Source organism: Phoenix dactylifera, chromosome 16 (assembly GCF_009389715.1).
Source record: "Phoenix dactylifera cultivar Barhee BC4 chromosome 16, palm_55x_up_171113_PBpolish2nd_filt_p, whole genome shotgun sequence".
In the NCBI taxonomy this organism is placed as follows: domain Eukaryota; kingdom Viridiplantae; phylum Streptophyta; class Magnoliopsida; order Arecales; family Arecaceae; genus Phoenix; species Phoenix dactylifera.
In genome coordinates, this window is record NC_052407.1 from 12,180,177 (window position 1) to 12,204,165 (window position 23,989).

The window sequence follows — 23,989 nt, forward strand, 5'->3', positions numbered from 1 at the left end:
CGTAACCCATTTCTCCTCCTGAGCGGCTGAGGCAGGGGTCGCGTTCACCCTCTCCGCCGCCCTCAACGCTTCTCTCCCGTCTTCTCCGCTTCTTCTTTTACCACGAACACCCTCCCTCTATCTCTCTCTCTCTCTCTCTCACACACACACACACACAGCTGGAAGCATCGCCAAATCGGGGGAAGATTCGGATTTTGATTGGTTAATGTTTGACTTGGATTTTTTTTTTTTTTGACTATTTTTCGATCCATTCTTTGATTCTTTTCTGTTTTTTTTGTTTTATGGAACTTGGAAGCTAGGTCCATCTGCAGAGCTGAGAAGAGGAAGAAAAGCCGAGAAAGAAGTTTCTGGAGAATTGGGCCAAAAGCATCGAAGAAAATGAGACGAAATTTAAAGAGAATATAAGGATAATTTCGTTGCTTTTCTATTGGATTATTACTTCTATCTATCATTTTGTGATCCGGGCTTGACCGCATCGGATCTCATGTATCTGAGATGGGCTTTGAGGAGCTTGAGCTCAAGAACGAGATTTTGTGGCCGGAGACCGGAAAGTTTTTTGATGGAGGCTCGTGCTGGAACGCTTCTGAGTGGAAATGCTGCTAGTTTGATCTCGAAGGTACGATTTTTCGCTGAAATTTGTTTGTTTGCAGTTACATGTCTGGCTGAAAGTTGATGAAAAATGCATTATAGAATAGTTTGCATATGTATATATTTTTATGGACTTGGGTTGTTGGCTTGCGAAGAGAAATCTTGTTTATAGATGGCAGTGGCTATGCATTCTTAGTTGTTAGGGAGGATTTTTTTTTCCCAAGTCATGTGGAACTGTGGATTAACATTGCAATTCAGATGTTTTATTGGGCACTAGACCACCATTATGGTTAACAGCATCTTTTTTTCTTTTCCAGTCATGTGGCATTGTTGATTAAATTTGCATTTCAGATGTTTGATTCGGCATTGGACTACCATTGTAGTCAACAGCGTTTATGTGGACGAAAGCATCCACATTGATATGCCTACATGAGTTCTACTATAGTTACATACAGCTTCTCAGTATAAATGCATTCTCGCATATCTAGATGCAAGTACATGTGTTTATCCTCATCTCCTGGATACATCATTAATGCTTTCCAAGATGTGTTTCTTTTTCCTTGTAATGTGAAATGGTGTTTGCACTGTTTATGGTATATTCGTTTTACATGTTTCAAGATTTGTATAGTGACCGAAATGAAGCCTTGGGACTTCCATCTTGCCTCCTTTCAACAGGCTATGTTTGGAGTGTATCAACATAGGACAGCTGAATATGTTTCATTGGTCTGAGGGAGTACAGAATCAGTCGTAGGAATCTAAACTACTGTGATTTGGTACTACTTATAAAAATTATTCAAGTGAATGGTAATTTTTCTTTTGAAGAAGTTTCAAGAGCTGTAAGTATGAAGGTGAAGATAGAGAGTGACAATGGATGGCAAGAATTATGCTATTCATTATTGTCTGAGGTCAGATGTTGAGTGAATGAGAAAGTGCTATCTAGGTGTAAAAAAATAATCGCACCTTTCACTTCTGTTTTCATCTTCATGCTTATTAATTAAGAAAAAGTCTTTGAGTATTATCAATATGTACAGTCAAGTGTCATTTTGTGATGATATGGCATGGGCCATTCAGGCTGGTGCCAACATATGCCCTTTTATGTCTTTCTGGAAATAATTCAAGTTCTGTGTATATTCTGTTGTATGATGTGGAATTATGGATCTTATTCGACATTTCAGTGATACACAAACTCTGTGTCATTATAAGAGGTGACTATGCCACTGCATCAGATAATCCATCTGTAGTTGTTTTATCTCCTTTATTTCAGAGGCATACTTCAATCTTTGTAGCTTGGAAGTGGACTAAACATCTTCCAGTTTGTCTTTGAAGCGGGAATGCTACCTTAGAGTATGATTTCTTTGTAAAAACTTTTGAGCTTTTCAAGATTTATGAAGAAGCATGATTTGATCCTAAGATGTTGCACTTCTCATGAATACAGTAGCAGATCAATTCAGATCTGTATGACCTGAATTATCTAGCAGCTCAACCCCCTTCACTCATCTGACATTTTGAACAGAATTGAATCCTGATCAGATGTTGAAAGCAGACCACAAGCTGATTTAACCCATGTCCAATATCACACCTAATAAACAATAGCAATCTGCTGTATCTTATTACAACAAGCGAATCACTAAACAAAGAAAGGTGTGAAGAGGGAAAATATGAGAAGAGTAATGAGAAGAATAAAAAGAAGAAGAGGACAAAGAGCCTGCTGGCCCTTTTCTCTATTAAGTTTTCTCAAAAAGACTCCAATATGTGGTCCCCCAGAAGAGCTGGTGTGAGTTGTCTGATCAAGCACTGGTGATGCAAATGGACCGGGCTTGGATTGAGGGTATCAAAAATATTCAATAGATCTTACATGACAATGCAGCCCAAATAATGTAAAATTTGGCCCATGGGTGATCCCATTTGCAGAAATTTGGGCCATGGGCCATTCCATTTGTGCCCTGGTAGCTGGTATTGCGGCCCTTCAATCTCCTGTTTGGTTGATCCTTCACTGTCCTTAAGTGCATGAAGATTTGAAAATGATGTATTTCTAGACTGGAAAAATAGCCTCTATCTTAGAGAAATAGAGAAACTGTGAAGCACTTTGCTTGCATCATAAAGCAGCTTATGACTATCTTTGGTGGTTGGTAGTGGTGGAAGCTTGACTGATCATGCAAATCATTTGAATAATGATGAATTCAGATTTTGTAAATGAACTCATCTAGTGACAATTGGAGGATTAAGCCTTTGAGCAAGAATGATCATGTAGAAGAATGGAAAATGCATTATATCATGCGTTTTTGGCTCAGTGATGATGACTGCCATTGATATCCTATTTTCTTGGCTGACAATTGATGTCATATTCAGAAGCCTCTTAGAAATTGATTCCTTTAAGTTTATGTTGGCATTTATATCTTACAAATTGTAATAATTTCTTGTCTCACTGATTGGGGGAAGTGGCAGAGTTCCAGTAAAGAATGACAATAAAAGAGGTGCTTATTGTCTCTCCCTCTCCCTCCCTCCCTCCCTCCCCCTCTCTCTCTCTCACTCGGGAGTCATTTGAGAATCAAACAGTTGAATAGGCATCTTGCAGACTTAATCATCCCTTCCTTTTTCAACAAGCCCATAGAGCTAGAAATGAGATGACAAACTTGCTAGCTTGTAAGATTAAGTTGCAGCACCTCGAGTTAGTGACTTTGAATTCCTTTCAGAGGGAATAGCTATTGAAAGCTGAAATTAAAATGCAGAGCTTGGTAATGCTAATGTTCACACTCATAAGTGTACTCTAATTTAAATGTTCTATGTTTCCTGTCAGAAATAATTGAGGCCTTTGGATGATGTGTCTATTATGATATATAACTAGAAGTGTTGAGTAGCTCTTTGTCCGTCTCCACAACTCTGACTCTCATATGGTACAAGAAAAAGGAAAAAAATAGGCAACTCCAAACTGGAGACTCTCTCTTCTTGGAATCATAATACTCCCCTTTTCCCTCTTTTTATTTCAAATACTCGTCCTAATATACTATTAAGTGTATTGCATGTGCCAAATTCCTGTTGCAAATAACTAAAACACACACAATCCAGTAAAAGTGTGAGGAAGTGCTAATTTGAAACTTATTCCTAGCATAATTAGGATGCTTAAAATGAGTTGCATTAAGTATGCATCATTTATTGTCTAGAGCTCAATAATGACAGAAATCCATGATCATTTCAACAATTACATTATTTATAGCAGTGCCTCAAGAATCATCAAAACAACATGAATTTCATTTGGGAGAATTAAAGTGAGCACCTCATGCTTCTTACATTCAAGCAACTTGTTTCGTTGAAGCAGAAAATTATGCGGGATCAACTGGGAATGGCCTTTGAGATGTGGCTTAAAATGTTACGAATTTTAGATTTGGGTTAGATAATTATTCTGCTATTCAGTTAGAGAAAACATGGCAGGAAGGCTTGTTTTGAGTGCTATATGAAACTGATAGTATTTCTAAACCTGAAAGTTGGTTATGACATAACCAAGGATTTTAAGAAAAATATGTCAAAGTTTTGCAGCTGATAGATCAGTGAACCTCAGGTGTCAAGGCTGATTTCTGCAGAACCATCAATATAAACTGTGAGTTTAATAAAGTTTCCAATAAAATCATAAAAGAAAGTTGAAAATAGTGAATGGAAGAGGGAAGGCACAATGATATGCATCAAGCCTCTTCTCAACTGTGGCCAGCTTTATGGATTCTGTGAGGTTAAATAAGCTTTTTTATATTGCTTCACAACTTCTGTCTATATTATGATGTCTAAAATCAAAGTTGGGAATAATATATGCTACAGTTGCTAAGAAACTACTTAACCCCAAAAGCTTAGTGGGTCAAAACGTGTATATTATGCCTAGATTGCATGTGACACAAATCAAGACAACAACTGAAACAATTCAAGATGACAACTTCTGTACGTAATAAATAACTGACCTGGAGGGGATTTGAACTCATGACACTCAAGAATTTTAGCTCTTATAGCATTTTAACAAAATGTTTGATGAAAGCCTTAAGATGTCGGGAATGGATCGATGAATATAATGCTTAACAACAAAAAAAATAAATACGTCAAAACAATAAAAGATACAAATGACAGTGAAAAGTAGGAACATGGAGAAAGAATGTAGGTGAGAGAGGAGAACATGATCGAGGAAAACAGGTTGAGCCTCATTGAGGCTCTTTTTAACTAAAATTTCTCCAGTAATTCTTTGAAATTTGTCACTGTACATCAACTGCTATTTAAACAGACCTAAACAACTAGGAAATTTTTTTTTATCCTATTCTTAAAAGGACTCATAGTCTCATGTCCTACATGTTATGTCACTAGAAATCCTTCAACGTAATTTGAAGATCTTTAGCTGGTGCTGATTATGTCATAAGATTTTTGTGCAGAAATGAGTACTTGTAGTAGCCATTGTGCTACACTCCGATCAGAGAACAAAAGATGCCCAAGAAGGAGATGGCACACCTTTAGAGATAGGATCCAACATTGCGTTGCAACAACGAGTTAACCAATTAACTGAATCACTAAGCACCCTGATTTTGAGATTGGTGTTATTCACCCACACTACTTAGTGGGTACTATGATGAGAATCATTATTCAATTTGAGCATATGATGGCATGTCAAGAGAGAACACTTATGCAGCTGCTGAAGTCAAATGATGACAGTGCACAATTGGCCATGGCACTGGGCTCTAATCTTCATGTGATTCTCTTGTTGTTTGGTGAATGACCTAATGGTGCATTAGTATGGGATGACTCGATGGGTGCAAGAATCAGCTCAAAAGCACCCAGATCACTAGTTGAATTAAAGATTGGCTTGTATTGCAATATCAGCAAGTGTAGGAGGTGTTTTTGAACCCCATTCAGCTGCAAGAAGCACCATTGGAACCAAGGTCTGCCATACCGATCGGTTCCATAACGTACCGAACATACTATACCATATTGGTACCGAATTGGTATGCAGTCTCATACCATACCGATACTTGGTACGTCTCACCTTCTCGTACCATACCGTGTACTGACACTATAATAAGATGGTATCGGTACGGGCTCCGGTACCGAGATGACGAACCTTGATTGGAACGTATCAGACCATCAGATACAATGAAATGTTTGGCTGCAGCTTGCTCCCCAAAACTTTCAAGAGAAATTTTTAGTGGCAATTAGAGAGCTTTGGGTTCAGTCAAATTCTTTTTTTAGCACCAAATTAAGAGTTTTAAGTTTAGTAGAATTTTTTTTTGGCACCAAACTATCTTGAAAAGTCATAGGTCATATTGGGTAGCATGAGAGATCAAGTGTCCTTTTGGGAGTAGGAAACATTTTTTTCTAATTATATTAGTCTTTTGAAATAGTTCTCTATGTAGGGTAATGTAGTTTGAAGCATGATTAGTAATCTTGGTACCAGACCCTGTACCAATACTATGTTGGTATAATGTTGGTACGCCTTGTGTGGAGGTCGGTGTGGTGTAAGGACATTCTGTATGCCCCACGTACTGAATATCAGATCAATACCAAAAGGTATCACATGCACCGGTATTGCGAACCTTGGTTTGAAGAACTATTGAAGTTATTTTGATTAAGAGAAAAGACATTGGCATTTGGTCAGTCCCCTTTTCCTCCCTCTATTTGATCTTTTCTTCTTCACTCAGTCTCACAACTTCCTTCTTTAATTTCATTTTTTTCTCTGGCTCGTGAATCTGAGGCCCTGTTTTCTCAAAAAATTTGGGATGCAATAGCCCAAGGTCGGAGCAACCGGTATCGGGCGCCGTACCGGTTCTTTGATGGCTCGAGTTGGTACGGACCATGTTGGGCCTGTACCAACGAGGGCACGGTACCGTGAGAGAGAGAAAAAGAGAGAGAGAGGAGGAGAGGGAGAGACGCCGGCGGAGGCCGCGGCCAGACCCCTATTTTGTTCGAAACAGGAGAACTGGCTGCAACCTCGCCCCCCGCAGCCTCTCCCTCGCTCTCCCGCTCTCTCTCTCTTTCCTTCTCCTTCTCCAGCTCTGCCACGCGTTTCGTTTCTACAGCTGGAACCGTACCGGTGAGCCACCGGTATGGCTCGAAAAGGGCAAAACCATTCGGTATGGCTCGAAACGGGCGGAACCACCCGGTTCAGGATGGTTCTGCCGACCTTGAATAGCCCATTTCACCTAATTGGCATTCCTAGGTTGTTCAAGGATTGTCGATCAAAAGCAGCATTATTTTCTGGAATTCATAATTATTGGGGATTACCTATTCCATGAGGAGGGATGGAATTTGTTATTCCTAAGAGGAGGAATTTATTGCACCCTACTTTTTTCAATTCAGACTTGGAAATCTTAATGCTACCACCCAAAATCAATGTTTATCCCAAGTATCTGGAATATTGAAGAGTATGAATACATATTCCATATTTTACTGTTCTGCAACCAATGTCACCCTTATTTTCTTGTGATTCACCTTTCTTGCTGCTCATTTTAATTTTGATATTGATTTAGAGAATGCATTTCATTTGAATCAACGAACTGGTGCTTCTCCCTTCTGTTCACTCCTTTCAATAGTTTTTAGGTGATTCTATTGAAAAAAACATTACAGATACAGTTTGTATTTATATTTTTGCAAAAATCAGCTCTTGACACTGGAGACTGACTTACAGGTAAAGTGCAGGCCTTCTCAGATTCCTGTACTTTTTTTTTAGATCTGGTTTCCTAACATCCTCTGGGACCATCAGAAATAACTTGAAGGTTTATATATCCCCTTGGATCTGTGTAGTAGAAAAGAAAACCTTTCTGCTTTATTTTCTATAAAATGATAGCAAGATGATTAGTTATAACTAAACCCTTAATTTATTGACCATGTACCATGCATCATGGGCCATCCAAAAATTTTACCATGTTAGCAAGATGAGGTAGTGAAAATGTTATTGCCCTGTGAATTTGTGATAGTTGCTCTTGTCATGTCATGTAGCAGGATGCACGTGTGTGATGGCAATCATTACTTACTATTGGTTTTAATTTCTATTCAACTTCAGAAATTTTTTTTTTGTGAAACTAGTTTATCAGTAACTGGGGTGTCATCTTTCAGTTAGAGCAACTCTTATTCACTCTATGTGCTGTAAATGTGCAATAAGCAGATGGTGTCCATATGAAATATGTGTTTTGCTTTACACTGGTTATTCACTTCCTGAGATTTCCAAGTTTAAATGTAATGATGGCGTATTATCTCATTGGTTATTGCAAAACCAATCTGTAGTGGGTTATTGTGGCTGCATAGCAGGCAAGCAAAGTCAAATCTATGTATTCATCATGCTCTGCTTAAACTAATTTCGTTCCAGTCCTGTATTTTCTTGACAGATCAGACCTAGGCATTTCCATCTTCTGTTTTAAGGCTGCAGACTGCATTGGGATCTCCCTATGCATTATCATCACTCTTCATGTTCACTGCTTGCTGATGCAATGGTTGTGGTTCTGAAAAATAGTAGGATCATATTCTTGTGCCTTTAAGCATATTGGTTGTGACTTGCAAGTTAATGATTAAGCAAAAATGGCCATCATTGAACCACTGATTTTGATGTGCTCTGAATTTTCTAGCGGAATATATTGGCCTTCTCTTAACTTGGATGCTCTAAGATGATTCACCATTACAGCTTAATGGAAGAGAGCATGAATTAAAATCAGTTTGGCCTGCAAGCATGTTATAGGTGATGTTCAGGCCTCTTCTTTACAGCTTCACTCGGGAATTCTGAATATAAAGTCTTCTAGGCATTACAAGAATGCTAGTTGATCCCCCCTAGATGCCGTGCAGATTTGTTCAACAAGTCCTTGGTTCCTGGTTGAGCTGAATGCATATTCAATTATAGCATATATCCACTTAATTTTTCACCTTTACCTCCTTGTAAAGCATATGACTCAGCATTATGGTTGAGAAAGATGTGGGGGCTCCACCTAGGTTTTTCATACAAATCAACTGCATTGTCAGTGGTATTTTTTCTTGATTAAATTATATGCTAGACTATATTACTCAGTTGATCATTAAACAATCATTTATTTGCAGTGGTAGATATGATCTAACTTTATTATGAATGATTCTTTAACATTTAGCTGTTTTACCATATACTGTCTCAATTGTTTATCTTTATTTTTCTGCATGGCTGCATCTAAATCTAAGAGAATCATCGCTTCTTTTTCTACTAATATTTCACTTAAACATTCTTTCATTGTTTGTATTACTAAGTCTGCTAACTTGTGGAAGATATCTTGCATTTTCTGTGCATTTCTAGGAGTAAAGGCATAAGCATTTCCATGATTTTGAATAAAGAGTGTAGAGTGGATTAAATTTGTTTAGCTCGCCAGTCTTGTGATTCAAAAGAGTTCCATGCTATCCTCTGATTGCCATTTTAAGTACATGAAGAGGATTCCATCTACTGTTTTTCTATAACTATTGATACTCTGACATACTTATGGAGATTCATTGATGTGTCCATTACCTTTGTGTGGATTAGTAGGTGTTGGGTTGCAGAGGATCATTTTTTTGGAGTTCACATGACTTACATGATGTCGGATATCAGATTGATCAGGAGGGAAACTCTCCAGCTGAGGTAGTTGCTCTACTTTGTCATTGTTGTTTCAAAATTGTTCCGACTAATGTGTTGCTTTTAAGGATTAACTTAGAATTTAGACTAGAAAAGAAATAGCCAGTGTAGTGCAATAGTTGGACACAAAGTACAGTATCTGCAGCCTGCGTAAAACACTTTTTTTTTTTTTTTTGTGGCACTGATTATGCTATCAAAGGATAACATGCCATATCATCTAATAGCAAACTGAAAAATGCTGGCTGGAGAGTGGCATAGTCAAGGACAGGAGGGAGAGAGAATTAAATCCCATTCCTCTTTTTCTATTAAAATGGCACACAATAATCATTTACAAAAAGCTGTATCTAGGACAATAAAGATGCTGGAGATTTTGGCTTCATCCAGTTGATTAGATAGTAGATACTATTCTCAGCCTTCAATGGTTTACTATTTGATTGGATACTCCAACCATGCTATCCTTGTATAACAAGGTGTCCTCGTTGAGGTGTTTTACATGGACATATACAGAGTGCTGGACATGCATGTTGTGAATATTCCAAACCAGGTAAGTATGTCATACATCACAATTTTGTCTAAGAAATCAAATGAGACACAACAGAGTGGGCTATTTTTTTTTTATTTTTATATATACATCATATCTTCATCTACGAACTAAAATAATACAAAATGAGAAGAACTTTTATTTGTTTTCACTATTCATATTCCAGCGTCCTTTTTTACAATTTTTCTCTTTCAAAGGCCATATTACTGCCATGTGAATTCTTTTTTCTTATATCTTCCAATTATGTAGGATTTCTCAGCTCTATCTTTTTGCTTAATTCTTTATTTGTAGTTTCCTGTTGTTGTTGTTGTATCTGGCCTGCCTTATGCAGTCCAAAAGATGATCTCAGTGAAGCATTCCTTGCGGTCAGATACCCCTTTCTTGAGGAACATATTTCATCATGCATTTTATAAGCCTAATAAAAACCTGCGAAAGAATGATTTATAACAGCCAGAACAGTGCAGAGAAGAGATAATTTGTTTCAAGAAAATCAGTTAATTTTTCATTGTAATGCTCAACATAAATGATTGTAAAGGAATTATCATTTTCTTTTACACATGATGATACTTGCAAGTATGGTAAGCAAAAACTAAATGATTCTCATGCTTGGAGAGATCATTTGTTTTTATCAGGAACCACTGGATCCGTTCTCCCTTGTTGCCGATGAATTGTCCATCGTTGCAAATAGACTTCGTGCAATGGTGGTTGCAGAGGTATGTAATTTTACCATGCTTTGTCTGACTATTCATGCCATTTATTATATTTTTCTAAAGTAGTTTCCTAAAGACATATCATGTTTCGTGCACGACAGGAAGTGCAATTCATTTTAGAAACTTTATGATTGTGATTACTGGAAGCTAAGTTTCCTACAGGTCCCAAAGCTAGCTTCAGCTGCTGAATATTTTTTCAAAATGGGTGTTGAAGGGAAAAGATTCCGTCCTACGGTAAAGTCTTAAATCTGTAAGATATTCTGAAACAAAATGTCTGCCTACCTCGTATGCTTTTAGCAGCCCGCTGTATGCTTCATTCTATTTTACTTATTTGTTATGCATATACATCATTTCTGTTTATTCTTAAATCACAAGTGTCAAGAGTTATTTCTGTACAACCATATTAGTTTATTTACTTTATGATCGATGAGACAAAAGAGCCTGATAGATCATGTTGGTAATATTCATTTAGCTTCCTACCCATTCTCAGCAATTCGTGGAGTTATTGACTAGCACTTTGCACAGGTCTTGTTGTTGATGGCATCAGCTTTGAATATGCCCCTACCACATTCAGCTGCTGACGGTTTGTTTCATAGCTTACCAAATGAACTGCGTTCAAGACAGCAGTGTATTGCAGAAATAACTGAAATGATTCATGTTGGTGGCCGAAAATAGCACCTTGTGTTTGTTCTTCCTTTTATGACGTTCATACTTGTAACCTTGTATTGTTGGTGTTCCATCTTTTCTTCCTGAAAATTTGCTCAGTAAATATATCTGAAAGCCAAAATTTGTTTTTGGCTATCATTCATGAGCTTCTTTTCATTCCTTATTCTAGGTGGCAAGCCTTCTTCATGATGACGTCTTGGATGATGCAGAAACAAGGCGTGGTGTTGGTTCATTGAATTTTGCTTTGGGAAACAAGGTATTGCATTGGCTTTGCTTCTAATGCTTATGATATTATGATACTAATGAACAAATTTAAATTTCTTTGATATAATTAAGGACTAATCAATGATCATATCAAGGTAACTAGCAGTCAAAAGCGAGACATAAGTTTATGACTTATGAGCATGACATTGACTTCTTGTATTTAAGGCAGACTATAGGCACATTAAGTGTAAAAAGATAATTTCTTGGATAGAAATGGAAAAAAAATGATGGATCAAAAATTTGGTGAGAGAGGTTAAGAGAATTATGTTTTTTTTAAAAAAAATTTACCCATAGTCTCAATCTATAACACATATTGTTTTAATAAATAAATTAATTTCTTTTTCAATATGGGCAAATTGTCTAGACTCAGGCCTTAACCAGTATTGCCAGGACACGGCATTTTTGGGGACATGATATGACAAGCTGAATATGGCTTGATACACCGTGGATATGCAACTAAAGGAGTTTCCACAGCTCATGCTTCATCCAAATTCTTGATTCCAAAGACTGCTATCAATGATCAAGCTCATCTCCTGATCTAACAGATAACTTAGGGTTTTTTGGGACTGTCACGTCTCATCCATCTGCTCCTTTATGAAATATATGGGGAAGAGAAATGAAGGAAGAGGTGAAGAGCCGCAAACAGGGGGAAAAAGTAAAAGAAAAAAATAAAAAATCGAAAGAAGGAGAGAGAGAGAGAGAGAGAGAGAGAGAAGAGGGAATACGGCATAGCAGTGATCATGAAAAAAAAAAGTGCAAAGAAAAGAGAGAAGAAGAAACAGGACATACCATCTTTTGACCCATCCTCCACATCTAGCAGTAGTCTTCTCTTCTTCTACCCACTAGCCCAGTACCCCTAAACAGGGGCTGTTGGGACTTGAGATATATTATTCTTTTCTTTCTCTAATTTGAGGGTATTAAAATATAAAATATTTATTTGGTCTTAATAATGTGGCATATATAGCCGTGTTCCTGTATCTATATGTCGTCGATCGCCATGTCAGGTTCTTCAGTACACGTAGACACTTGACACCCCTGTCTAATGTGCAGGTAGCGCTAGCCTTAACTTATACTTTTCCACATAATATAGTGCAAAGTCCGCTGTACCGGCCATATCGACGTACCGGTGGGCGCCGGTACCAGTACGGTACCGGTACCATATCGAACCGAACCGGTACTGTACCGGTTTGGCTGATTCGGGCCAAAAGCCAAAAAAAATTTGAGGTCGGTACGAGCCGGTACCAGTTCGGTACGGCCGGTACCGGTTTGGTACGGGTTGCGAATAGCTGGAACCGAAAAATATAGCTGTACCGTACCGGTTCCGTCTGGTACCGATGACCCGTACCTGGCAGACCATTTATAGTGTTTATATGTACATACACTTATAATTATGATTTTATTTTTTGGTAAATGGTGGGAAGATTCCACCCAGTTTTTAAGTTGCCTCAAGACATGAGAAAGCTAAGTTATATCTCAGAGATGGATCTAAAGTGAAGGAAAAATAGGTTGAAGTTATAATAACTTATACGTGACTTGATGAATGATATTCTATTTGATGAAAGAGATATTTGTATCTAATGTCAATCTTAATGATCACTTGGAAGATGAAATATACTAGTTGTAAGTTTTCCATTTTGCAGTAAAATCTGCTATGGTATTGTAAGCTGGCAATACAAGTTTTATTTAATATTAATTCCACCATGATGTGTTTTGCAGATCAGGTCTTTTGAAAGATCTCATGTATGATAATTTATAGATATTATAATGTTACCTTAAGTGATTAATCGCCATATGTTTGTAATGAAATTCAAATATGATGATAATTCATGTGGAAAAGTTCTGTTACCTTGTACATGTAATTTCTACTCATTGAATACTCTATGGCACATGCCAAACATCAGTTCATTGTTGTTTTCACAAGATTTACATCATGACTTGTATTTTTTTTTAAAAAAAAAGGAGATGATACTAAATATTGTCATTTCCTTGGTTGTGTAGCTTGCTGTGCTAGCAGGAGATTTTCTGCTTTCCAGAGCTTGTGTTGCACTAGCATCACTAAAAAATACAGAGGTAATTATTGACCTCTAATTTTGTGAGCATAACTTGCCGAATGCTTCTGGTAATTATTTTGCAATTTATTCTTCTGTATAATTTTAGTATAATCTTAATTGCATGTCTGCAGGTTGTATCATTACTTGCAACTGTTGTGGAACATCTAGTTACTGGTGAAACAATGCAAATGTCAACCACATCTGAGCAACGACATAGGTACATAATTTCATTATGTACAATATGATATCTTGTTTCTACTCCCACCTCCCTTCCTTTGGATGCGATCTTGCAGGATGCCTAAATCCGCTTTCTCATGATTCTATTCCTTGCTGACTTTTGATTTCTCAATGGCAGTACCCATGATGGGTGAGATTTGTTGCCTTTCTTGATTAAGATAAAATCACTTAATGTGGCTATCATCTGGCTTTACAGCATGGAGTATTACCTGCAGAAGACATACTATAAGACAGCTTCATTAATTTCAAACAGTTGCAAAGCTATTGCTCTCCTTGCAGGGCAAACTGCTGAAGTTTCGATGCTTGCTTATGAATATGGCCGAAATCTGGTTTGCTATCATCTTAATCATTTGAAGTAGCCTAGTGTGTCCATGTTCTTAATGTGTTATATTGTCGACTCAATATTTAATTGAAGTACTAGTCTTGTCTCATATCCAGGGTCTGGCGTATCAGTTGATAGATGATGTTCTTGATTTCACTGGCACATCAACTTCACTGGGAAAAGGTTCTTTATCTGACATCCGCCATGTAATCTCCCTTCACCTAATGCTTTTTTTTAGTATCTAGATAAAAACAGCTTATTCTTTCTTTAAAAGAAATTACTGTTATCCATTTTGAGTCATTATGATATCATCGCAGATACTGTAATAACTAACAAATAAATTCTGAAATATATTTGTCAACATATTTAACTAGTGCTGTTGCGAACCTCAAATAGCTGTGATTGATTTTGTTGGTTATGTTGGCTATATTCCATTTACTTGTGCCATTTTTTTATCTCCTTTTCCATGCTATGCTATGATTGAAATGGACTTTTGATCCAAAAAGAAGAATAATATGTTGATGTTAAGAGTTGGATCTTGTGAAGGAGAAATGATAACAGCATAATAAAGAAAGTGTTGAACATATAATTGATGAACAACTTAGTGTTATTATGGAGATGGTGGAGATAATGAATGTTATAAGGGCTTGGATATTGCAAATGGAATTTTTTTAAGTATCAAAAGGCAATCATGGGATGAGATCGACATATTAGTGGTAGTATTGATAGAGGGAAAACATAGATAAACATGTATAGGAGTTATAAGAGGAAATATAAGTTGACAGGGAAACAGTATGTCAAAATGTTTGATAAATGAGGTAGAATAGTAATACTTTAGTCTGCATTGGTAGTTAGTTGATGAGTTAGCGCTCTCCAATTGCAGTTAAGGTCTTAAACATCTAATAAATTGATATTGTATACTTAAAGTATCGGGCAATAAAGAAAGTATACGAAAATAGATTGAATGTCGTAGAATGAGAATGTTAAGATGGATGTATGGTAAAATTAGAAAGGTTAAAATAAAAATAAAAATGAATACATTAGAGGCAATGTAGAAATTACACAAATTAAGGGCAAAAAATATTTGCCATACCAGTGTATCAAGTATGGAGGGCCTACTTAGTCTCGGTACATTGAACTGGCACCCATACGAGTGTACCGACACTATATCATATGGTGCCAGTATGGGGTTCAGTATCGAGATTGCGAACCTTGGAACAAAATGATGGAAAGTCGATTGAGATGGTATGGCAATGTATAACGAAGATCTAAAGAGGCTTCAATACTTTGGTTTGTATTCAAGATGGCAAGAAAAAGAGGGGAAACCTAAGATAGCATGGATGGAGGTTGTGAGGAAGGATATGGGAAAATTTGGATCAAAATCAGAGATGGCCTTAAATAGGAATACTTGGAGAATAAGGATGAGGATCCACCAAACCAACCTCAAATAGATGGAAAAAACCTTGATGATTATGATTATGATTATGAAATTGATCTATTGGGAACTTGAATATACCTTTTGTTGAATTGCTTGAGTACATCCTATATCAGTAAGATCTCAAGCAAGGTTCACCATCTCGGGTACAAAAATTTGTATTGGTACCATACTGGTACAACATCTATATGGCCGGTATCGGGATTGGTTCGGTGTATCAAGACTCGATAAGCCTTTCGTCCAAGTCTCGGTTTGTTACTAGACTACTAGTGTAGTATGCCTATTACAGGATAGTACACACCAATATATCAAACCTTGATCTCAAGTGCTCTACAGGTCTATAGCATGGATTTAAAACCTTAAGGACGTTTTCTCATAGTTCTAACCTAGTGAATAGTTGTCCAGTTATAATGGCACTTGCTTTCTCAGTTACTATATACTTGTAAAGGATCCTCCTCATTTCTGGTCCTATTAAAATGATTAATAGAGATTTCATCTTAGAAATTGATCTCATTAATAAATTTTACGTCATGGAACAAAGATTTATCTTATAAACTATTAATTTTGGCCTTTAAAAAATTTGAATATTAAATTTTCTCCTTGACAATGACATTGCTAATGGACACCCAAAAACTTCATTAGGGTTTGATGACCTAGATCTAAAAGAAGAATGAGAAAGGGAAAGACCAAGGCTTACCTTATAGAGGCCCTAGCTAGGAGAGGAGATGAGAGAGATGAAAGGATGGAGAGGAAGGGGATGGGAGACAGAGTAGTGCATTGCAGAGATCCTGAAGGGAGGTGAAGACTTGGTAAATGAGAAAGCAGCCAACAAGACTAAAGCAAAAAAATTCCAAATCCTATGGGCGGTGGTTGTCCCAGTTTTTCCATGAAAAGGGGATGCGCCACCATCCTGCCCCCTCCTAACGCTTGGGATGGGGGATGTCTCGGGACATGCTGGACGGAGGATATCTCGGGACAAGCTGCGTGGGATTCTGGGACAATAGTGGCATGGTCTTGTATTGATACTTGTGGCAGTGCCCCATCCTAACATTTCGTGGACACTCGATTGGGATTTGAATCACTAGACTAGAGTCCAAGGTGAAGATAGCCAAAAACTAAGCTCTTTGTCCATCCATGGAGAAGAGATGTTGATGCCGATTGGACAAGTAGAAATGGAGATTCTAGTAATATGAAGTGCTTATGGGCCTAATTAACATGGGTAAAGGAAGGTATATATGGGAGACAAAGCATCAAGTTATCAAATTAGGAGATAAAGGAAGTCTATAGGCCTTGGAACCTAGCTTAGCAGGAGAAATTCTTAGGATAGTGTTTCTTGATGGGGTTCTTTGCTATAGTTTCCAAGCTGCAATGGAAGCTTCAAAGGAAGTCTAAAATCTTGGCATTTTTAAAGTGTGACTTCCTAAGATGAGGATAATGTCTGTGTCGAAACTAAAAAGGCTATGCCACTATGCGTTGTAGGACTAGATGTTACCTTAAGAATTGGATGCTCTATTTTAAATTGACAAAGGATGTGATTTGCTGTTCCGTATTATAGATGCAGATGTTAGGCTTTCCGATCAAGTACTAGGGTTGGAAGATGATCCTTCAGATAGCATTTGTAGTAGAGTCTTGTGTCTTACCAAAAAGAAAAAACTACTAAAGCAGTGCTTCTATATTGAAACAAGGGAGATGTTTTGGCAGCCATTTATCAATGAAAACTTAAAAGAGTTTCACTTCATAAGTCATAGAATAGGTCAATTGCAAAATTAATGTGTTAGCACCCTAGCAGGGAAAAAGGAGGAACACGGGAAAGTAGTGTTACCTACCGTCTTGGCCTTGGATATGGCTAATGGTTTGACACCCACCACCAAGAATGGAGTGGAGGACCCAATGGGTAGGTGAGTAGCCATAGGAAAAAGCCCAAAAGCCTTGTAGTATGTTTGCTATTTCTCCTTGGCGTAGTGAAGGCTTGATGCCTTGATCACCGTGTTCTCTATAAATTTGGGTATATTATCAAAGTCCTTGATGCTGAACTTGAGGTTGCATAAGAGGGCTTTCATGCAGTTTATGATCGAATTGGATGCAGAGCATATGCTTAGAGGAAGACTCATTAGTAGCGGCCAGCTTGTTTAACAAAGATTGGTTGCAAAGCACTAGCTCCAAACGTCTTGTAGTATAAATTGGCGCCATCTATGGGAAACCACTTGTAGGGGATGCATGGTTTTTGGTAGACTTCTTCCACTGTTTTTGAGCTAGCCATACATACAAGGAGATGGATTAACATGCTGACTGGTTGGTAGATGTGGATCCATGCCACAAACATGAATGTATGATCAGAGACCTGATGTCGTATTAGATAGGTGAGATGGTTAGGGCCAATTTTATTGGTTGTAATTTCCATAGATATCACTAACTAAGGCTTCGCCTTTCTTCGCATCCCCCCAACCCAAAAGAAGCACCCATTTGTTTGAACATTTTATATTGGAGCTAGTTTATGTTTTGTATTATATAATCTTTGTCTTTCCTTATAATGTATCCAGCTTCCTTAGTTAATTAAGATTCTTTGCTTTTTCCTTTCATTTATTGAATAACACCCAAAAAGTTGCAAATGGTTTTAAAGGCGATTACATTATCCTAGTGCCCATGAGATTGCATTGTGCATAAAGAGGCGGTTGCTTAGGTGGAACACCTAGCTGAATTAAAGAAAAATCAAAAAAAAATAAATGAAAAATTTTACATTTATTTGAAGGCTTAGTATAGTGTGACATGGCATGTTAAAACATATAATTAAAAAGTTTTTTCCTACAAAAAGTTTAATAACTTTATCTAGTAATAAAAAAAGAAATCTCATTAATTCAAGTGAGTTGAGGCAACAAGCAACTCTATGTAAGATAGTTGAATACCAATAGACAAATATGGGTAATGGGTTATATAATTTCCTCATCTGACATGCATAATATCATGGAGACCAAAACCAGTGTAAAAGTAACCAAAACAAGATATTAATGGACCACCTACACCTACATAGGCCACTTAAGTATCTCATAAGCTATTAGTCCATTATGTCCATATATAAGGTTCACCAAGGCGATCAAACACCAAATAGCAAGGCCAAGAGGCTGCTCTAGTTGCCTAGACATTGTTGGTAGCTACTTTTTATAATAATGATGTTGCATGCCTCTTCTTTACGAATGCTATGATTTCATGTCCAAGTAACAAACAATTTCTTAGATTGAACTACAAATATATTTTTACTCATAATTGACATTTACATCCTACTTTTTACACATATATCTCAAATTGCCAAGAGAATTAACTTAAATTGATGAAGAAAGATACTTTATTATTTCAACAATAGATGATAAGTACTTTCTCTCATTATTGTCGTCATTTTTTAAAACTCATCATTATATTCTAAATTTATGTTTTACTACTACACGAAAGAATCAAACATCATTGATTGTTGCACCCAAAAGTTCGATCGATTGAAACTTAGAGAAACTTACCATCAGTATATGTTAATTGGAAAGTGAAAATCGAACAAAATGGAATTTTTGACAAAGAGTGTATCTCCCAAGAACTTGGATGTGGAGCAAGGTTTGCAATGTTGGTATTGGATATTGTATCAATACCTTATTGGTTTGGTACGATAAGGTATGCACCTTGCACCAAAAGAGTCCTTGGCTGGTACGCACCTCGGTATACCTCAGTACATATCGGTAGACCTCAGTACATGTCGGTACATCTCAATACGAGGTGGTAAACCTCAGTACGGGATGGTACGAGGCTTGTACCGACTCGAAGCTGAATTTTGTACCCTTTTTTTCTGATACAGTCTAGTACGTCTCGTACAGAGCGGTATGGTAAACCATGATGTAGAGAGTTTGAATGAATAACTAGTGAATGATTTAATATATTAACATTAAAGCTTTATGGATTTGAGTTTATATTTAGATGCATTTTAAATTATCTTGTCCAAGGTTTGGTGAACCTGCTTGAATTGGGTGATATAGTCCAAACTATATCGAGCTAGCCAAGAATCGGGACAAAAATGGACTCTTATTCGGTTGCATGTCCAAACCTGCTTGGACTAGATGGTACCAACTAGTTCTACCCAGTTTTAGATAGTACTGACTGGTTCTCCTACATCCTCTCTCATACAATGCTGAATCGCCTATATAAATATTCAGCATCCCTCTTTGCTGCAAAGAAAAAAAATAGTGTTGGTTTGTTGTTTTAGGCTCAAACTCCTTCCATGGTGATCTCTTCTTCCCTCCTCCTCCCTTGCCACTCTCCCCTGCCCACCCGCCACCCCCCCCCCCCCCCCCTCTCTTTCCAATCACAACCTCTCCCTCCCTAAGCCTCCCAAATCCCTCCAAAATCAAAACTTTTCTTTGCTTGGGAGTTAAAGCTCCTAGAGGTGTTTTCAAAGGAGCTCCTCCATGATCTCGCTCGATCTCCCCTAATCTGCCTCCCTTTGCCTCAGAGATTCTCCTTGTTTCCTAGCACTTCAAGGCCTTGCTCGACGATGCTCCACCTAAAGCTGAATGTGACTCCTCCTCCAGGTTGAGAACATGGCCAATGAGTTCCACGAGCTCTCCACTTTGCTGGATATTCTACCTTATGTAGAGCCAGCTTAATGTTGTGGGATGTAAGGGATCTAGTGATGTAGGGCCAAATTGGGATGACCTGCATTGTGTGAGAGGACCTTGGGGATTAGAATTTAGATGGCATAGGGTTTGAAATCAGCTTTGTTGCTTGTTGTCCAAGTCCTGAGAACATGACAGCCAATAATAAAATTGAATTTAGGACAATGGTAGATCAAAGAAATGTTTTGAACTGAGGGAACATGGTAGAAAGAGGTCCCTCACAGATTTAGGTCTTGATTGATGTGTCAGTTGTAGAGTTGCAATCAGATTTCAACAATAATAATTGGAGAATGAAACATAACATAATAAACTGAATTTAGCAACCAACTAGAGGAATCTATTGTGGGATTTAGAAGGAAAAGATTGATATATTTAAACCTAGCAGATTATAAAGTAAAGATAAAATTTGCTGAATGAAGTCTGATGACCAATTAAATAGTATCTATAGTAAACTATAAATAGTATAAAACGAAGAGAGATGAAAAACAGAATTAATGGAGCAAGTAGAAGTTAAGAAAGCAAAGATATAGAAAAGAAAGGGGAGTGAAGGGCAGTCGAACCAGACTCCAAAGAAGCAAGTTTGTCATTCATAAAAATTCTGCATGCAATGTTCTTTTAGATAACTCTTTTTGGACCCTTTATATTCGCAAAGATCCCCTAGCTTGAGTCTCCAAGACTTACAAATTATCGAAAGAAATTTCTCTAAGATCCCATTAAGTACCAATCTACTTTACTCTTGGTAGGACTCCTGAAAGGTCAATTACTAATAGACAATACTATTCATGCTACAACACCAAATAGTGACTCCGAGACACTTACCTACAAGGTTTGTTGTCTCGATACCAGACCCCATATCAGTAACATCTTGGTACAATATCAGTAAGCCTGGTATGAGGGTCGGTTCGTTGTACCAACACTTGGTATGCCCCTAGTATTGCATACTATTTCAGTATCGGTGTGGTACATTTTTATGCCCGGTATGCACCAATACCAACAATACGGCATACCATGCTTTCCTATCTAAAACACCAATTATAGAAATAAAATGCATAAATCAGGCCTAAACAATTTTTAAACCAAAGATCGCAATATCAGTACCTAATACCGTACTAGAATGTTACTAATTCGATACGACAAGGATTGATATGGTATGATACATATCCCATATCGAGACAGCTTCTGAGCCATTTTCTCACTTTTTATCACTGTACATCCTAAAACTAGTCAGTACAAGGCTGATCTGATCAAAATAGTATTTTCATGCCAATTCCGATTTGTTACAGTACGGTACGCACCAAACTGGTATTTTGAAGTGGTATGGCAAATATTGTTCTAAACCAAAAAAAATTGAGTTCTAAACCAAATAAACTTGAAAAGTTTGGATTATTGGATTTTTAATGTTCTAGGATCGTCTGATCATCGGTACATGACCGGCATAGTCCAACATATCATGTATTGGAGCAGGATTGTAATTGTACTTCCGATACAATGCCTGGTAGCAGTGAGACCAACCTTGGTCATGTCAAATGTCTTCAGTGTCTTTTGGTGTTATTCTTATAAAGATATCTGCATCAATAGTTTCTCTTTTGTTTGAGAAAAGCAGCAATAGAGGCTCTTGCTATTCTTTCTTTTTGTTTTGAAGGAAACTTATGGGATTTTCTTACAGCTGCCCCTACATACGAACATATCACATTTGCATGGAATAGTTATTCAAGAATTATTTTATTATAAAATTTATAAGCCAACTATGAAGTGTCATTTGTATATATAATAAACCATATGAACACCAAGATAATGAGATATAATTTTTCAGAATCAGATTTTGCTGTTTAAGCTAATTTATCACTGTTTTGATATTCCTTTTTAATTTATACTGATTATGTATTTGAAAATCAATAATATAAATTGACCACTATCTGCAGTCACTACTGTCCCTGTCTGTGCAAAATGCTGGCTTTACCAGTAGGCCCATTTGGCTGTTTAGTTTTCTTTCATCAGCGATCCTTAAAACATTCATTTCTTGAAGGTCTATCCATTTTTAGAAGAAGAAGAAGAAGAAATGGAAGAAATAATGGTGGAAAAAAAATAATTGAAGAGTCTTCCTAGGAGATCTCTGAAGCCATGATCCACTCCAACTTCATCTGTTCATGTCTATTATTTGTACAACTTTTTTCCTTTAATAATTCACCCTTCTTTGCCTAAATCTCTCTCTCTCTCTCTCATACACACGATGAACAAAGTTGTTACACAACCCAAATAATGGTGCTGCACATTCCGAAGTTCTAGTACTATAATATGGATGTAGAGATCAGTTACATCCCATTCACCAAATTAGTGGACTTATGGCTTGTAGATTGAATTTTTCCACTTGAATGATTTATAATTTGATGAGAATGTTTCCTTTTAATGTATGTCATGATAGAAGAGTATTTCTAGGTTTTTAATTTTGTGCTTCTAATTATAATACTATATGTACAAGGCACTTACACTTCAGTTATCTACTAGCTATAATATGGTGTGAATATAAGTACTTGGCTGGTTTAGTCTTCTTAGGTTCTTTCTATTTTTCATTCTGTGGTAGTTTTTGACCTAGAACTTATCATGCCTTTGACAATATCTGAAGTTTGTTGATTTTCTAAATTTATCCTGTGAACAAATGCAGGATTCAGTGAATTGATATGCCTTACATATGTTGTAATAAATTGTGCCATAACAAACTTTGATCTTACAGGGAATTGCAACAGCTCCCATATTATTTTGCAATAGAAGAGTTCCCTCAGCTGCGTGAGCTTGTAGACCGAGGCTTTGACAAACCTGAAGATGTTGATGCTGTAAGTTTATGCTGCCTTGTAGTCATGGTTTATATTCCGGGACCTTTCCCTTTTTCTTCTCCTAATTACAGGAGAGCATGGAATTAATTGAACCTACCAATCAGCATTGAGCATGTTGGGGACTTGACATGTGTGCCTACATAATCATGATGAACATGCAATATAATATCAAAGTATTAAATACTATTCTTTTGTATCAAAATGTGCTTAATAATGGGTTATCTTAGAATGATGAATTCAACATGTTTATGTTGTTATAGACAAAAAAAGTTATTTCTGGAGACAGTAATTTGAATAATTTTCCTTCAAACAAAACTTCAGGCTCTTGACTACCTTGGGAAGAGTCGGGGAATCCAGAGAACAAAGGAACTAGCCGAAGAGCATGCAAGCCGTGCTGTGGAAGCAATCGAAGCTCTTCCTTGCAGTGATGATGAGGATGTCCAGGTGTCAAGGCGGGCTCTTGTGGATCTTACTCGTAGAGTCATTACAAGAACAAAGTGAAAACACCCATCCATCTTGCTGAGAAAGCCCACCTGTCTTCACCTAGTTTCAGAAAATTTGGATTTATTGTTGCCTCACTTTCCTGTCAACTCCTTGCCCATTCTATGCCTACTTAACCCTTGGCTCTGAGGATCCACGTTGTCATGTAGCTCAAATTTATTGATTTTTCGCTGTAAAGTACAGCTCTGATGGTTGTAATCCATTTATTCAGATAAACGCCTTAGCCTGTAGCTGGTTTTGGTTAACCAGGTCTGAAGCTTCGTTTCTGACCTCCAAGAAAATATTATCCACCGATGCTTGGCAGTGGATGACTTGTATCACCTAAAATAATTTGTTTCTCTTGTATTTCATTAGGGATCGATAGTTCTTACTAATTTCGCACTGAAAGGCGTAAGACCAAGTGATGATTCTTTCTTCAGATTATCAAAGTTGTGGCATCCTCAACTGCCAATCTTTATCTCATGTTTTAGGGTTGAATTGCACAGATCTCTCTCTCTCTCTCTCTCTCTCTCTCTCTCTAGCTGTGCTCTAGAAGGAAAATAAGAAGAGTAGGATTATGAGTGTATTACCTCTCATGTAAACCTTATATTATAAGTCCCAAATATTTAAT

At 37.2% G+C, this 23,989-nt stretch overlaps 2 protein-coding genes across 2 annotated transcripts in view; one reads left to right on the forward strand and one right to left on the reverse strand.

Annotated features, from left to right (window-relative positions):
- LOC103703684 (solanesyl-diphosphate synthase 1, mitochondrial) lies at window positions 1–23,797 on the forward strand. Its single transcript, XM_039114566.1, is given in 14 exon segments — window positions 1–201; window positions 300–616; window positions 9,086–9,178; window positions 10,346–10,426; window positions 10,586–10,657; window positions 10,949–11,080; window positions 11,259–11,345; window positions 13,352–13,423; window positions 13,536–13,621; window positions 13,838–13,970; window positions 14,080–14,169; window positions 22,779–22,802; window positions 22,804–22,878; window positions 23,200–23,797. Coding segments are annotated over 13 exon segments (1,257 nt in total). The 5' UTR covers window positions 1–201; window positions 300–484; the 3' UTR covers window positions 23,380–23,797.
- The window catches only part of LOC103695846 (pentatricopeptide repeat-containing protein At1g09900), a 7,032-nt gene continuing 5,726 nt past the window's right edge, over window positions 22,684–23,989 (reverse strand). The window contains exon 2 of the mRNA XM_039114564.1: window positions 22,684–22,939. The gene's annotated coding sequence lies outside the window, so the exon portion shown is untranslated. The remainder of the gene's footprint in view (window positions 22,940–23,989) is intronic.